The sequence below is a fragment of the Meleagris gallopavo genome, chromosome 26 (assembly GCF_905368555.1).
Source record: "Meleagris gallopavo chromosome 26, MGAL_WU_HG_1.1, whole genome shotgun sequence".
In the NCBI taxonomy this organism is placed as follows: domain Eukaryota; kingdom Metazoa; phylum Chordata; class Aves; order Galliformes; family Phasianidae; genus Meleagris; species Meleagris gallopavo.
This window is the reverse complement of record NC_139429.1, coordinates 3,772,412-3,787,093: the sequence shown is the minus strand read 5'-3', so window position 1 is coordinate 3,787,093 and position 14,682 is coordinate 3,772,412. Positions and strand designations below refer to the sequence as shown.

The window sequence follows — 14,682 nt, the reverse complement described above, 5'->3', positions numbered from 1 at the left end:
TTGTTTAGTTGGCAGAGCCATGGAGATACAGAAGCAGCGCCACCAAAAGCACATCCCTGCAGTGCCTTCTGTTAGCCCAGAGCCTCCAGATTCGGGCAAGGTGCGCCAGAGTGGCTCCTCCAGCGATGGCACAGATGCACCATACCCACCTGCCAACCCAATGTCTCCTTTGGCAGTGGGTCCTTTTTCATCTCCCGAGGGAAACAAGGACAGTGAATCAGGTTAGGATGATACTGTTGCAGAGGGACTGTTGTAACTTGTATTTGGAGTGGAATGTGGAAAGCACACTTCTAATGTAGGGAACCTGAGAGATGAAGATGTGTTTACGTCACATAATCTTCCTGAGTGCTCAGTCATCCTTTCAGACTTGGTCCTTGATCAAGTCAGGAAATCTTACCGTGGCCAAAAATTACTGTCTGGTGGCTTTTGTCATGGTGTTGTTGGATCATTCAGTGGGAAAAAAACAGCCCGAGGTGCCTGCCTGCACAAATCAGTGTTGCCTGGAAACATATCTAATTGAGAGTATTCTTACCAAGCTTACAAATTCAGTTCTTCTAGCTCTGAGTTGGAATGAGGCTGTGAATGAAGAGGCTGTGAAGATATACTCCAATGTACTCCAATTTGATATGATTCTTGACGTTTCTTATTCATTCCCTCTCAGGCTCGAAGCAGACGGGAGAAGCCCCACCTGCTAATGAGTGTGTGGATGGCACACCCCGCACACCCAATACTACTTTTGAATTCCCATCTCCCTTGGAAAACTTGCCGGAGGAGGAGGGAGAGTCAGAGAGGTAACTGTGGTGCCCCAGGATGTGGCAGTGGCTGTAGGACAGCTGCAAGCATGGTTCCCTCATACTTCCTTTCTTTCTTTGCAGAGTGGTCGACATGGGGACACCAAAGCCTTTTCGCAAGTAAGTATGCTTAAAACTGTTTCAACTTAATTGATTTGATTGACATTTTAATTGGTTATGAAGTAGAATGCAGCAATGTTCATTGTTCTGAGCCAGTACGATTGCTTGCGTGATCTTTCCTGTTCTTAAGTAACATCTGGATGAAATGGAACACCTGTGCACAGGACAGGTGGAACAGATCGTATGCAGATAAACCCTTTGATCAGTGAGTGAAATATAGCAAGTGCTACATCTGCTGATTGGAATTGATGGGTGATGGAATTGAGATTCTCAGGCTTTCTTTTTAAATGTTAGCTGTGTATCTGCAAAGAAATAGTGACTTGCCCTTTCTCCGACTTGCTATTTGACCCTAAGCAAATTATTTTTCTCTAACACTGGAAGAAGATTTATGAAAACGCTGCAAGAGCAGATATTCGCTGTTTGTTCTGTAATGGGCAAAATTGCAAAACATTCTCATAGTTTCAGACATGGAACAGCTTATTAGAGAGCATATTTGTGGAATGCTAGCTGTGTTGTGGAATACAACTGCTAGTGGAATACAACTGCTAGTGGAATACAACTGCTAGTGGAATACAACTGCTAGTGGAATACAACTGCTAGTGGAATACAACTGCTAGTTCTATACTAGCAGTTGTATTCCAGTTGTATACTAGTTGTATACACTAGTTGTGTTGTATTCTAGTTGTATACTAGTTGTGTGCTAGTTGTGGAATACAATTGCTGTGTATACTTTGATTTTTCTCTTCTTTCTTCCTTGTATCCATGCCTGAAATGGGAGTGATGTGGCATATTTTTTCTCGTTAGGATGGACAGCGTTGGATTTGCAGATGTACAAAGTGAAGATGAGCTGTATGACTTTGACATGGACACAGACCCTCCCAACTGGCAGCAGCTTGTGAGCCGAGAAGTGTTGATGGGGCTGAAACCCTATGAGATCAAGAGGCAAGAAGTGATTAATGGTGAGATGAATATTTTTTTCCTATCTTACCACACAGAAAGCTGAAATCTTGTCCTGCAGAGCTTTAGAGCTGTTAAAATCTAAAACGAGGTCTTTTGTCACCAATCTGTCCAGTGTAGTGCCATGTGTTGCTTTGGGTTTGAGAAGTTCATGTTTGTGAAACTCATATTTGCTACTGAAAAGTATCCAGGGATGAGACTGATCCTGTCCTTAGAGGAGAAATAATTAATATTTCAGTGTTTTGACACTGAAGAACCAGTTTGCAGTTTCGTGTTCTGTAAAAGAAAGTGAGAGGCACTGTCTAGGCAGCTGGAAAACACATACAGTTCAGCCATTGTCAAACTTCATCTTCAAAACTTCATTTTAATTTCAGCTCTTGCAATCCTGCAGAGCACTCTGAGCAGCCAGTACCAGCCCCTAGGAGCTCACTGTTTGTGTAGGGTAAAGTGAGTCGTGAATCAATTGACTTCTCTGTTCCTTGAAGCATAGTAGAGTGTGGCACCACTGTGGAGCAACCTGGAGTATGGAATGTAGATGAGGGAGATGTTTGCAAGTTCATACTTCTGACTTGTATTTGGTTCACGTTTGAGCCCACATTGTCACTCTTCTTGAAGTCAGTGGTTACAATCCTGCCTTCCTCTCTCTCTTCAGAGTTGTTTTACACTGAGAGAGCTCACGTCCGCACCCTGAAGGTTCTGCATAACGTTTTCTACCAACGTGTCACCCGGGAAGGGATCCTCAGCTCCAGTGACAAAAGGAAGATCTTTTCAAACCTGGAGGATATCCTGGGGCTTCATGGTAAGAGTGGCTGAGGTGCTTCTTGGCTTCGCAGTCTGAGCTGGAATTCGGGCTACAAATACCTGAGAAAAATTGATGCAGGTACCCTGAAAGAAGAGGCAGCCTCACACACAGCTCTTCTCCCCTCCACACACAATTTTCCCCTTTCTGATTTGCAAAGATATTTTGATGAAGAACGTGTGTGCTCAGTAGTTCAGATGCTTCCTTTTTTTATCTGTGTACACAGACTCTTGTGCTCATTCAAGTTTGATGAAAACAGCAGTGCTTTGATGAATAGTCTTTGTAGGGTAATGTTCAGAAAGTTACAGCTGTCGATGAGGAAGACGTGAAAAAGCCATGGAAGGATTGATGTCTTGCAGGTGGTTTTGAAGGGTCACCCTTTCTAATTGTTTAGAGGAAGGACTGCTCAGAATCACAATTTCTGCTCTGACACTGAATAAGCAGTTGTAAAGGCAGTTGTTTAGGCAGGTGAAGTGTGTTCTGCATGAGCCCTGGGTTTTTAAAAGGTCAGTGATACTGAGCCTCAGAAAAGACAAGACTGGAAAGGTTCTTAGAGGTCATTTAAAGACAGGAGAGATAGAAGTGCAAGGGAGGGATGTAACATTTTCTTAGACACCCTACTGAATTCATTACATTGCAGGACACCTTTTAATGTAATTAGAATTATTGCAAGTTTAGTCCTTTCTTAGAAGAAGTTTTATTTGAAAAGAAATGGAAAGTAAGGAAAATTAAGCATGCAAATGGTATTAATAAAATTTTCTTTTTTCTTTTTTTCTAAGTTGCATTGAATGATCAGATGAAAGCGGTCCGGAAAAGGAATGAGACTTCTGTTATTGACCAAATTGGGGAGGACTTGCTTTCTTGGGTAAATTCCATTTTTATTCTTGAAAATGTGCTTCAGAAAGTGACCTGTGGTGTCAGAGGCTAATGAAGGTAGTTCCCAGCTAATGGGAATTGAAGGTCTGAGAGCTGTTATTTGTGTGGAGCCAACAAAGAGCTAGGGAAAGAGGTTTAGAGAAAAGCAGAAACAACTCAAAGGATTTTCATTTGACAAGAGGTAGGAGAAAAGAAGAAGAAAACATTTCTTTCAGTGCACTGGTAAAATAGAAACATGGTTTTGCGTAAGACGTAAAATGAGAGCAGGATTTTGAGAAATGTAATAGCACAATTTACTGCAATAATATTGAAATAAGCCTTACGTCACCTTTGGCGCAGTTAAAGATATTTTAAAATCATGATTTCCAGTCGTAGAGTTTGCATAGCTGAGCCTCTTCAAATTTATAGTGCTGTCGCAGGCTTTATTTCAAATTTGAGATCCAAACAATGGGAGCAGGAGTGAGAATCTCTTTGGTTTTTTTAGTCTCTCCTGGGAGTCTCCTGTTTTGTTGTTTGTTTTCAAGCCTACTTAATATGGGATTGAAGATCCCTGCTTATCTTTTTCAGATGTTGATGCAGAAGTCTCTCGTGATTTATATTTTTGTAATCCTGCCGTTTGTCTCCTATCCCAGAAAAAAAGGGAAGAAAATGAAAATCAGATGTGGCTGGTAGTGAAAAACCTCTTTTAGTTCTCCCCTGTGTGTTGTGAAAAGCAAAAAATAGCTTGTGCATTCATTTTTGAACAAGCTAAAGCAAGCTAGACCTTACAAGTGTGATCGTTCCACGTCCCTGACTAGTGTCTGGTTAAGTGGCTAAAACACAAAAATCAAACTAGAATCTCATTCTCCAGAGTGAGTATTGCCAGCAGTTGCTTTCGCTGCATCACCAATTGGGCAGTAGGAATGGGAAGGATTGCAGTGACAGTGTATCTGTCTGTCATCTGCAGCACATTTCTCAGCTCTGCTCGTGGCTGTCATTTTCCCTAGCCATATTTCTGTTATCTTCTTGTCTTTAAGCATGGCTAATCCTGAAGAAACAGGACCTTTGGTCTTGGCTTTGCTGACCAGAGTTTGGTAAATAATCACTGCTCATTCATCCGACTGCTGTTTTTGCACTTCTCTTACAGCTAACAGTGGGGGACTGCATTCTCTGCCTGAATCTGCAGTGCATTTGTGGAGAGAACTCTGGAAATGCTGGGAGCGGTGACAGGAGAGCTGTAGGGTTTACACATAGCAGGGCTTGTAAATAGGCTGGACAAACAAAGGCTTAAAAACAGAACGTTTAAAATGATGTATTCCATGGAAATAACTTCTCAGGCGTAGAACACAAGTGAATGGCAGAAAGCTGTGCCAGGGGAGGTTCAGGCTGGGCGTTCGACTTCCTAGCAAGGTGGTTGATGTCTCCAAGCTGTCTGCATTAAAGGGGCATTTGGATAATGCCATCAGTAACATGCTTTCATGATTGTTGTAGGTCTCCCATCTTCCTCCCATCTCCCCCCCCTCTTTTGCTACTATTCCTCCCTTCCCTTTTGAGACCAGTGATGCTACATGGCTTTGTGTCTGTTGACAGCAGCTCATGCTGAAGTTGGGTCTGTCTAATTTTGGCTTTCCTGACTTTCTGGCACAGTTCAGTGGAGCAGCAGAGGAGAAGCTGAAACATGCCACTGCCACGTTCTGCAGTAACCAGCCCTTTGCTCTAGAGGTCATAAAGTCCCGTCAGAAGAAGGACTCTCGTTTCCAGACTTTTGTGCAGGTGAATTTTATTCAAGGGTTTGAGCTGCTGGTGTGGGATAGTGAAGGGCTTTAGATTAAGTTGTTACAGTTAATGAGATTGCACTTCACGTTGTCTTCAGATTGCGATGCGCAATGTCCTGCTGGAATGAAGGAAAGCACGTGCTGCCCCAGGCAGCATCACATCTCACTTGGGTGGCTGTTTCCCAAGGCTGAGTACTTCTGTGAGGAAAAACTGCTTATAGCAGTGCAATTTTGATGCATGCCAAAGTCAGAAGACAAATACTGTAAACCTATTCTGCCCACCAGGAAAGGGGCTTGAATACTTCTGGCATTTGGAGAGGAGAACATTATCTTCATTACCACCAGCTGGGAGAAACTGCAGTAATACAAAGGTTGACGTTATTTTGAAAAATGTACTGTAGTTTTGCTATAGCATGAAGAGCTAAACTGATATCTTCCCTGTGTGGCAGTGACTGAGATTGATTGGAGGTGCTGCCAGGCCTCTGTGCAGTAATGAGGGAAGGAAGCCACTGCTTTGTGAACCCTTCCTATACGTAATTGCAAATCGAGAAGGGATGTATTGTCTGGATGATAGATCTTGGCATTTCTTGTCTTGTATTTAATTACCAGAAAGTGAAGTAATAGACGTTTACGTGATGAATAGATGTTACACATTCAGGTAATTATACTCTTAATAAAAATGACAAACGTACTTATTGTGCTGTTTAATTTTAGGATGCTGAGAGTAATCCCCTGTGTCGCCGCCTGCAGCTGAAGGATATCATTCCAACAGAGATGCAGAGATTGACAAAGTACCCCCTTCTGCTGGATAACATTGCAAAGTACACAGGTAAAGCATTTCCACCAGGTAACCAGTGGTTGGTGCTTGTGTCTCAGCAGGTTTGCTAAGCAAATGTGATTTCATTGCATGGACTGAAGTACAGTTGAATTTTACAGGTCACCATTGTGATCTCACTGCTGCCTTCCTCACAGGAGGACAGCTTAAATAAATTCTTTCAAACTATGTAGAATTAAAAAATCCAGTCTCTTTTTTCCCAATTAAACTCATTTTCCTTCTCATGAAGAATAAGGAGGGCAGGGGGACTTAGTTTGGAATAGGTGAATGGCAGTCTGTGTTGGGTTAGATATGTAATCATTTAAACGTAGTCTTGAAAAGTTTGAGGGGTGGAAGCTGAAGTTTTGAAGATAAAACCACTCTGCTCATGAAATTACTGACAAAGCACTTTGATTTGCTGATAGTTTCTGAAGAAGGAATTCCTGATAGTCGTCTTCTCTTCCTCCAGTTCTTGGGCTGCTTCTTAAGTTTACGCCGTTACCATTATTACCTGTTTTCAACCATTGTGACAGCTAAACTGAAGGAAATGTTCCTTCTGTACATTCACATTCCTGATGGCATGTGAGTACACCACAATGTCAGTAGCTGGAATTACATCCAGGAGACAAATAGAGGAAAAAGAGCGAGTATCATTTAACTCTTCCTTATTCCTGTTCTGATCAACTAAAACTTGAGCTGACAGAGAGGCAGGTTGCCTCTGTGCTGTTGTTTTTGAGTAGTCATTAGCATGCTTGTTCTTTCTGTAATTTTGTAGGCATGTTTAACACCTTTCTAGAGTTCTGAAGGAAGTAACTGGAAAGAATTCAATCACTGAAGATGATACTTCATTTGTTTCAGTAAATTGATTTTCAGTAATAAATATGCTCTGAAAAACATATTTTTTCTTTCTTCTTTTGCACACTAAGATAGCTAATCAGGCTATTAAGAGAAAACACATTTAAATGAATTCCAATTTCCATGTAGATGCACTTGAGAGAGAGAAAAAGAATAAGATCTTCCAATAACAGAAATCCCTGGTTGTCCATTGCCTACATAAAAATGTGAAGAACGAAGAATCTAATAAAAACTCATCAAGTTATGCAGTTACTTAAACGAGCCTGGATGGATGTAGGACATAGTTCTGAGCAAGGAAGAAAAAAAAATAAAAGTATCATAAACTCTAAGCAAAAATCATGCAGTGCTGAGGCTGATGCAAGTCAGCATGTTTCTGCAGAAGGGAACAAAGAGCAGATAATGCAGAACAAATTGATTGTTTTCTTTTAAGGTCAAGATTTCCATGTTATCGACCAAAGGGTTGTAGTGTTCTGATCAGTTCTGCATAGAATTTGTTCAAAATTCCCAGTAGGTGAGGGAAGAAAGAGTGCTTAGATTTCCATCTCACCTACGCCCCAAAAGTTTGATATAAAATCAACTTCATATAAAAAATCTGGAAGGCAATTAACGTGATATTAACTAAGAACTCGAAGCAGTTTGAACTTGGGAAAAAAACACTGTCCCACATTATAGAGGCCAACAGAATCCTGGTGCAGCTTTCATCAGCTGTCACAGCACTACAGGACATTACTGTGTTCTTGCAGAGGTTTGAGTTCAGCTGCTGTGTGCCGCACTGAAAGTCATTTCCAGTGTAACAGACAAAAAGGACTCATAAGAGCATGAAATGTCTTTCCAAGTTTACAAGCAGATAACTATTGCAGTGTAATTTCATTACTTGCAAAAAATATACTGTATTTATAAGTCACTCTAATCATAATTAAGAAAGCGTGTGACACTCCATTACCCTTGATGAACTTGTTTGTTTGCCAGTTAACTACATGCATAATGTGGCTTGTGTGGGTGGGAATTGATGGGGCTCACCTGTGTTTGTCTGTATGATTTAGAGACTGGCTGGAAAGGTAACTGCTGCGTGCTGTTGCTGTAGCAGGAGGATGGTTTTGGAACCTGTTTGTGGTCAGCAAGCAGCACGACGTTTGTGGCCTCTTCATCCTTTATCAGAGGGTTACTGCATTTCCCTGTTCTCTTGCAGAACTGCCTGAAGAGAAGGAGAAAGTGAAGAAAGCAGCAGATCACTGCCGTCAGGTCCTTAACCACGTGAACCAGGCTGTCAAGGAATCGGAGAACAAGCAGGTGGGAGCTGAGCTGGGTTAGCACCAGTGGTCGGGGTGAGGAGAGGGAGGTGAAGGGAATCAAGCTGTGTAACGTGGCTGGAATCTCTGCCCAAGTGACTGTATATTGTGCTTAAAGGTGCTCTGTGGCACAAGTATTCTGTGAGAACAGGAATCCCAGGCATTTGGGAACACGGAGAAGTACTTGTGACTGCCTGCTCTCTGACTCTAGTGGGTTCTGTTAATCAAAGTGACCATTCTCAGTGGTTTGTTGTGGGTTTGTTGGGTTTTTTTGCAGCATCTGGAAGATTATCAGCGTCGTCTTGACCTGTCCTACTTAAAGCAGTCTGAGGATCCCATGATGGATGAGTTCAGGGTAAGTGGCAGCACTGAAGCAATTACTCTGTGCATCATGATTGCAGCACCGTTGCTCCCTTTGTGGCTCTTTCTATTACATCTTTGGATGTGCAATCTTCGGAGAGAAACCTTTAGTTTTGCTGACTTCCTGAAGATCTCCATGGTTGTAACAACGTGGTTCTGCACATAGGAGTGCTGGTGGAGCTTGTCAGTTTAGTGAGATACCAAGGGGATGATGATGATTTGATACTTTGACCGCTGTCTGTGCTGCCAGTCTCACTTAGAGATTCTGTGTTGTTTATTTATCACTCCTTTATATTCTCCAAAGTCAGTGTGTATTCAAAGAAATCTTTATGTGATGACTTGCCTATAAAACTATATCCTGTAATCTTCCACAAATAAACCCACAAGCATTTAGTTAGGGAATGAAGAACTTACTGGCAGTTATGAAAGCTTGCTGTTATTGATTGTAGACTGAGACTTGGAAGGAATGACTTGTGAAAATTGTCACTTCTACTTGCCTGCAGATCTAAATGTCACAAGCACTGAAATGACTGAAGAATCCATTGACATTATAAAGTCCATCAGATCACTGGAATGCTTTTTATATCAGTATGTCATTCGTGGGCATACTTGACTTGCAAATAGAGTGCTGAAGCATTAACCAGTTGTAATACTGAAACTGCAGACTTTGTATGGGCTATTGCAAAAACTCCTAGAAATCAGATGACATTCTAATGCCTTAAGAACTTTACTTAGAAGGAAAATTCTCCATGTAGTCACCTGAAACATCGTCAAAAGATCAGTGAATGAGGAAGAGTGACGAAAGGCACCTCTCACAAGATTTTGATGTACAAGCATGCCTTGTTCTTGCTCCGTGGTTCTTTTTCCACGCTGGGTTTAGCTGCTCAAACCGGAGCACCTATGGGTTACCTTCCCTCTGACACTCCTGTGCTTTACCACTGCTTGCTTTCCTAGACATTCCATAGTGCTACTTCTTTTTTTTCTTCCTCCTGCTGACAGAACTTGGATCTCACAAAGAGAAAAATGCTTCACGAAGGACCTTTGACTTGGAAGGTTAATCGTGACAAAACTATCGGTGAGTCTTCCTTGTCAGCTGATGTGGGGTTGAGCTTATGTGTGCTTGCTGAGAGAGGGAGGGAGAGAGAAAGCATTTCTGCAGTTTCCAATTATGATTCGTACTGCCACCTATAATGATGTGTATGTGTTTCTCAAAGCTGATTAAATCATTCTTGTCAATTCTGAAATGTGCTGGAGTATCATTAAGGCCATGCAGGGACACAGCAGTCAGTCGTGAGATGATCCAATCCCATCTGTAGCTCTCTGCTGTAGTTTTGATGAGGAAGATTTGCAAGCTTTGCCTAGAATGGCATAGCACTGATTAGTGCCTCTGCATGAGTAATCAAAAATGCAGCCTTTTTCTTTCTGCAGGGGTGTGATAGAAAACCATGAATCTTTAACTCGTTCTGGGTTCTTTTGCGCCCTGTGCAGATCTCTACACTCTGCTCTTGGAGGACATTCTGGTGCTGTTGCAGAAACAAGATGATAAGCTGGTCTTGAAGTGTCACAGTAAAATCTTGGCGTCGACAGCTGATAGCAAGCACACCTTCAGTCCTATCATCAAACTGAACACTGTTCTGGTTCGTCAGGTGGCAACAGGTCAGTGTAACCAACTGTGAAGGCAAAGGAGGACAACAAAAATGGGGATTAGATCAGTTGAGGAGAGGTTTTTTTTTTTTGTCTAGAGTTCCAGAGTTGAACGTGGAAAAATGCGTAGGCTTAATTCTTGGTTGTCCAACATCTTGTTCAGCAGCACTGCGTGAGCTGTTTAACTTCTCTGCATTGGTAATAACCTTTTTAGGCATGGCTTGAGTTATAAATAGACTTCTATGTTCAAGTAGTCTGGTTTTGTTAGATGAAAGGTTCCCTAGAAATGAAAATCACTATGAGGGAGAAGAGAAGTGGTGAGCGTGTTTCAAAGTAGCTTGGGCAGAAGTGGCTCTTTTCTTTCAGGACTAGTAGCCAGATTTCCTGGACAGGGAAAGACTTCTCTCTGTGTCCCACTGAAGGGTTATTTCATGATCTTTAATGCTTCTGAATGGGGGTAATGTCCAGTTCTAGGAATATCAGGATGTTATGTAGAACGAGGTTTGCAATTAAATGCTTCCCTCTTTGTGTTACTCCAGATAACAAAGCTTTCTTCGTCATCTCCATGTCAGAAAACGGTGCTCACATTTACGAGCTGGTGGCACAGACAGTTTCAGAAAAGAACGTGTAAGTAATTGGTTCAGTTCCATCTGCTGTTTGATTCGTTGTACTTGTGAGAGCTTTTGTATCTGATTATGTGTAGTAACTGTGCAGGTGTTCACGAGTTACCTGAGATTATTTATATGGTGTGTAGCAACCGTTGCAGTGTGCAGTGTATTAAACTAATCAGTGCTACGTGAAAGGTTACAAAATGCTTGCACTTATATTTATACATAAATATAACTCGACAGCTCCTACTAAGGTCCTGTCATTCATTTCCTTCTGCTGGAGCATCCTGGTGAGGTGAGCATTGTGCTGTGCTGCTTCACTTGTGGCTGCAAGGTATTACAGAGGCACTGACTGTAACAGGATTTAAAAGAACAACAGGATTAGACGTTTCTGTTGATAAGAAATGCAGTAATTGTATTAGGTGGATTTAAAAAGTGTTAAATGGAGCAGTATCTGTTATGCTTCACATCTTGCATGTTTTTATGTGATGTTTTTATGCAGATGGCAGGACCTTATAGCTCAGATGGCAGGGAATGTAAAAATGGAGAGTAGCAGAAGAGTGATTCCATTACCACAGTCGGGACCTGGCGAGTAAGTAACAGCAGCTGGAGGAGGAAGGGCTGCTTTTCTTTCTCCAGCAGCCCATCTTGTGTCAGCCAAAGCAGTGATTGGCATGCAGCATTCAGATACAGGTGACTAAAAGTACATGTTGTTTCTTTCTTCCCCGCAGAGAAGAGCGTGAAGAAGAGGAGCAGCAGAAGCTCAAAGACCAGCATGACATTCCTGCCAGTAGCCTGCAAAGCCCAGGTAACACAGTGGTCCTCGTAAAGGCTGTCAGTAAATTTGATACACAGAGTGCAAATGTGCCAAGGCATGTTCCTTGTGTCCTGAGGCTCTTTTGGTAGCACTGACTTTTTTGTGGAGTGGAACAATTTTTTTATGAGTCACGTAAAGAAATGATGCTGAAGCTCCTGGAAAAATACCTCTTACCATTCCCGTTACAAATCACAGAAAAAGATTGTTTTTCTCCCTGGAAGTGAGCAGCCTTTTACCAAAGCTGTGCTCAAGAACTATTTTTAAGTGTTTTCAGAGATTATGAGAATTTTCTGCAATTTAGCATCAAATTTGACGCAGTTGTTTAACCTGAACACATGTTTTCTGTTTTCTAGACAAAGATCTGGGCCTAGACTCTCCATTGATACTGAATGCTCAGACTTCACCCACCATGTCTGAAAAGTCCGAGGTGGAAAGTCTTCTTGTGGCAGAAAGACAGTTTGATAAAGTGCAACAGGCAGACCTGGCCCTGAAGGAGTCTTCTCCGTGCTATGAGCACACAGCCTCCAATTTACCTTTGGTGTCAGGAGGGCAGTGGGCACTGGATGCATTAAGGAACCGTAAGTACCTGTGAGCCTTGCTTTGGAGATGGAAATTGTGAGGTCGACCTTCTGAATCGATGAGCTAAAATAGTATTAATGCCCGTTTCTATTAAATAAATTTTTTTCTCTGTGCTGTAGATGACAGCATAGCAAAACAAATTGGATGTGACACGAAGGAATTCTGAGTTCTGAATTCGTACACCACTCCCTTCAGCCACAAGCATCTCATTGCTTTGCTGTTGTTTTCCTGTGCCTAAAATGAGGGTAATCATGAATTGTTACTTATCGTCCACAAAGTGCTTCGATGACAAAATCTCATTGCAGAGCTCTGTGCGGTGCTGTAAAATGTCATTGCCAGTCAGCAGATTTCTCGAAGACATTGCAGTTACCCCATGGACTTGCATTCACAGCACCAGGGGTGCAGAACAGGAGGGGTTGCCTGAGCTGCAGGCTGTGATGTGGCATATTTCTTGTGCAAAATCATGCAGATGAGGTTGGATGTTTTACGTGAGCAAGACAAAGTCTAGATTCAGGTTTTCAGAGGATGGGTGTGATCAGATTGGTACTTGCCTGTGCTGAAAGCAGTTTGCTCTGATGAACAGATAATTCTGTAAAATTGTTTTTAGAAGATTCTCAAGCATTTTCTCTGTTCTGTGGTCTACCTTTATTCAGAGGAAGAATGCAGGGCTGTGCAACCCACTTGATCAGACCCAGCATTCTAATTCCTTGCGTTTCTAAATATAACTTCCTAAAATTTGAATGAAATCATTAATCCCTGCATCTCTCCCTGGCAGTTCAGAAGTGGACACGCAGTCCCTGAATTGCACTTGAAGGGAATACTCTGTACTGCTTCTCTGTGGGTCATTTGCTGTCACTAGAATGCAGAGCATTCATATCCTTGGCCCCAGTTTCCTTTTTCTCTCTCTCCTCTCTCCAAGTAATTACAGTCTTCTGCGGTTTAATGGTTTGCCTCAGATCTTTTGATCCATTTTCTAGGATTCAGAGTCCTTTTCTAATTCTGAATGCTGTACAGATGTTCTTAGTATGCATTTTCAGAGACCAGCCATAAGAGAATCTCAGTCTATGGGGTGTGTGAAGGTGGTATCAGTGACCCAGCATCTCTTGGCCATGCAGATGCAGTAGGGCAGCCCTCTGACAGCAGCAGTGGGTCTCACGTTTTGACAAGAGCCTTCCTTCTAGCTGAGGGACTGTTGTGTTGTGTGAGCCCTTGGATTTTCTTGGGTGTTATGTGAGCATTACATGGTGAGAAAGAACAGCATACTTGCACTCTTGACAGCGTCATATTTTTGCACTGAACAATGTGTCCTTAATATGAAGTGTTTGGTTGGGATAATTTGAGAGCTAAAGGGATGTGGGTTGAAGTTCAGATAAGAATAAATTTACATGAAATTGTAGGGAAAATTTTGGATCTGTCATTTCAAAATCTAGCGGGACATGTTTAGTGTGCCACTTCAAAATTGGGGTCCCCCATTTCTGCCTTTGTATTTTAGTTCATTTGCAGGTAACACCCAGGCACTCACCTGCCCTCCAGCTCACTGCACAGCTTCAGTAGGTGATTCCTCTGTTTGTCCCAAGCAAGGTGAGCTTGGGCTGATGCGTTTACCCTTCCTTGTAAGGTGAAATGTGGAATAAGGCATTGGGACAGAGCTTCAAAAGACCTTTTATTTATTTTCACCCCTGTCTTCCCTCCTGAGAGCAGTGAGAGGGCTGGCTGCTGCGAGTTCTCTCACTGAAAGAGGGGCCTTTATGTGTAGTTTGATCACTGTTCTGGAGGACAAGGTCTGTGAAGCTTTGCCAACGTTATCTCTACTTGCAGTGGACTTGCTGAAAAAGCTGTTGGTCCAACAGCTTGGCTTTGCTGAGAAGGGGACCCTCGAAGACCGGCAGCGCTTTCCCAGGTTCAGGACCGTCTCTCAAGAGGCACAGACAGAGAGTGGAAGTGAGCTTGGACTGCAGCACTCCGACCATAACAAATTTCACCAGCCTGGAACAGACCCCACGCTTCCGAGAAGCGGAACTAACGAGCCCACAGCTAATTATGGCCTCCGGACTTCAGCTGAATCACCAGCTCCAGGGGATGCCATGCAGCTGGGAGCGAGAGACCCCAGACCCAGCAGTAACTTAGCAATGGACCGTGTGGGTGTGAATCTGGAGGTCTCTGCCACAGAGCTGGAAGGGATGGGTGCTGATGAGAGTGGGGAGCATTTCTTTGATGCCCGAGAAGCTCACAGTGATGAAAATCCATCTGAAAGTGAGCTAATGGAAAGGAAGGACGAGGAGGATGTGCAAATACGGATCTCAGGTGAGCTTATTTCCTTCCTTCTTGGAATGGCACCCTCTCCCAGTTCAATACTAGAGACTTGGGCTCAGTGTTAATTGGGAAATACCAAAGAAAACCACAGTACGTTTTCCTAGTG

General features: G+C 42.6%; 1 protein-coding gene across 7 annotated transcripts in view; it reads left to right on the top strand.

Annotated features, from left to right (window-relative positions):
- The window catches only part of ARHGEF12 (Rho guanine nucleotide exchange factor 12), a 66,985-nt gene that overhangs the window by 45,741 nt on the left and 6,562 nt on the right, over window positions 1-14,682 (top strand). For all 7 annotated transcript variants that reach the window (XM_085209058.1, XM_085209057.1, XM_085209056.1 and 4 more), the window contains 17 exons: window positions 9-221; window positions 662-791; window positions 876-911; window positions 1,716-1,870; window positions 2,521-2,667; window positions 3,447-3,532; window positions 5,170-5,295; window positions 6,012-6,126; window positions 8,156-8,256; window positions 8,533-8,610; window positions 9,615-9,690; window positions 10,104-10,271; window positions 10,799-10,886; window positions 11,370-11,459; window positions 11,599-11,675; window positions 12,038-12,262; window positions 14,082-14,567. In XM_085209058.1, the coding sequence (XP_085065184.1) occupies window positions 9-221; window positions 662-791; window positions 876-911; window positions 1,716-1,870; window positions 2,521-2,667; window positions 3,447-3,532; window positions 5,170-5,295; window positions 6,012-6,126; window positions 8,156-8,256; window positions 8,533-8,610; window positions 9,615-9,690; window positions 10,104-10,271; window positions 10,799-10,886; window positions 11,370-11,459; window positions 11,599-11,675; window positions 12,038-12,262; window positions 14,082-14,567 (2,397 nt within the window). The remainder of the gene's footprint in view (window positions 1-8; window positions 222-661; window positions 792-875; window positions 912-1,715; window positions 1,871-2,520; window positions 2,668-3,446; window positions 3,533-5,169; window positions 5,296-6,011; window positions 6,127-8,155; window positions 8,257-8,532; window positions 8,611-9,614; window positions 9,691-10,103; window positions 10,272-10,798; window positions 10,887-11,369; window positions 11,460-11,598; window positions 11,676-12,037; window positions 12,263-14,081; window positions 14,568-14,682) is intronic.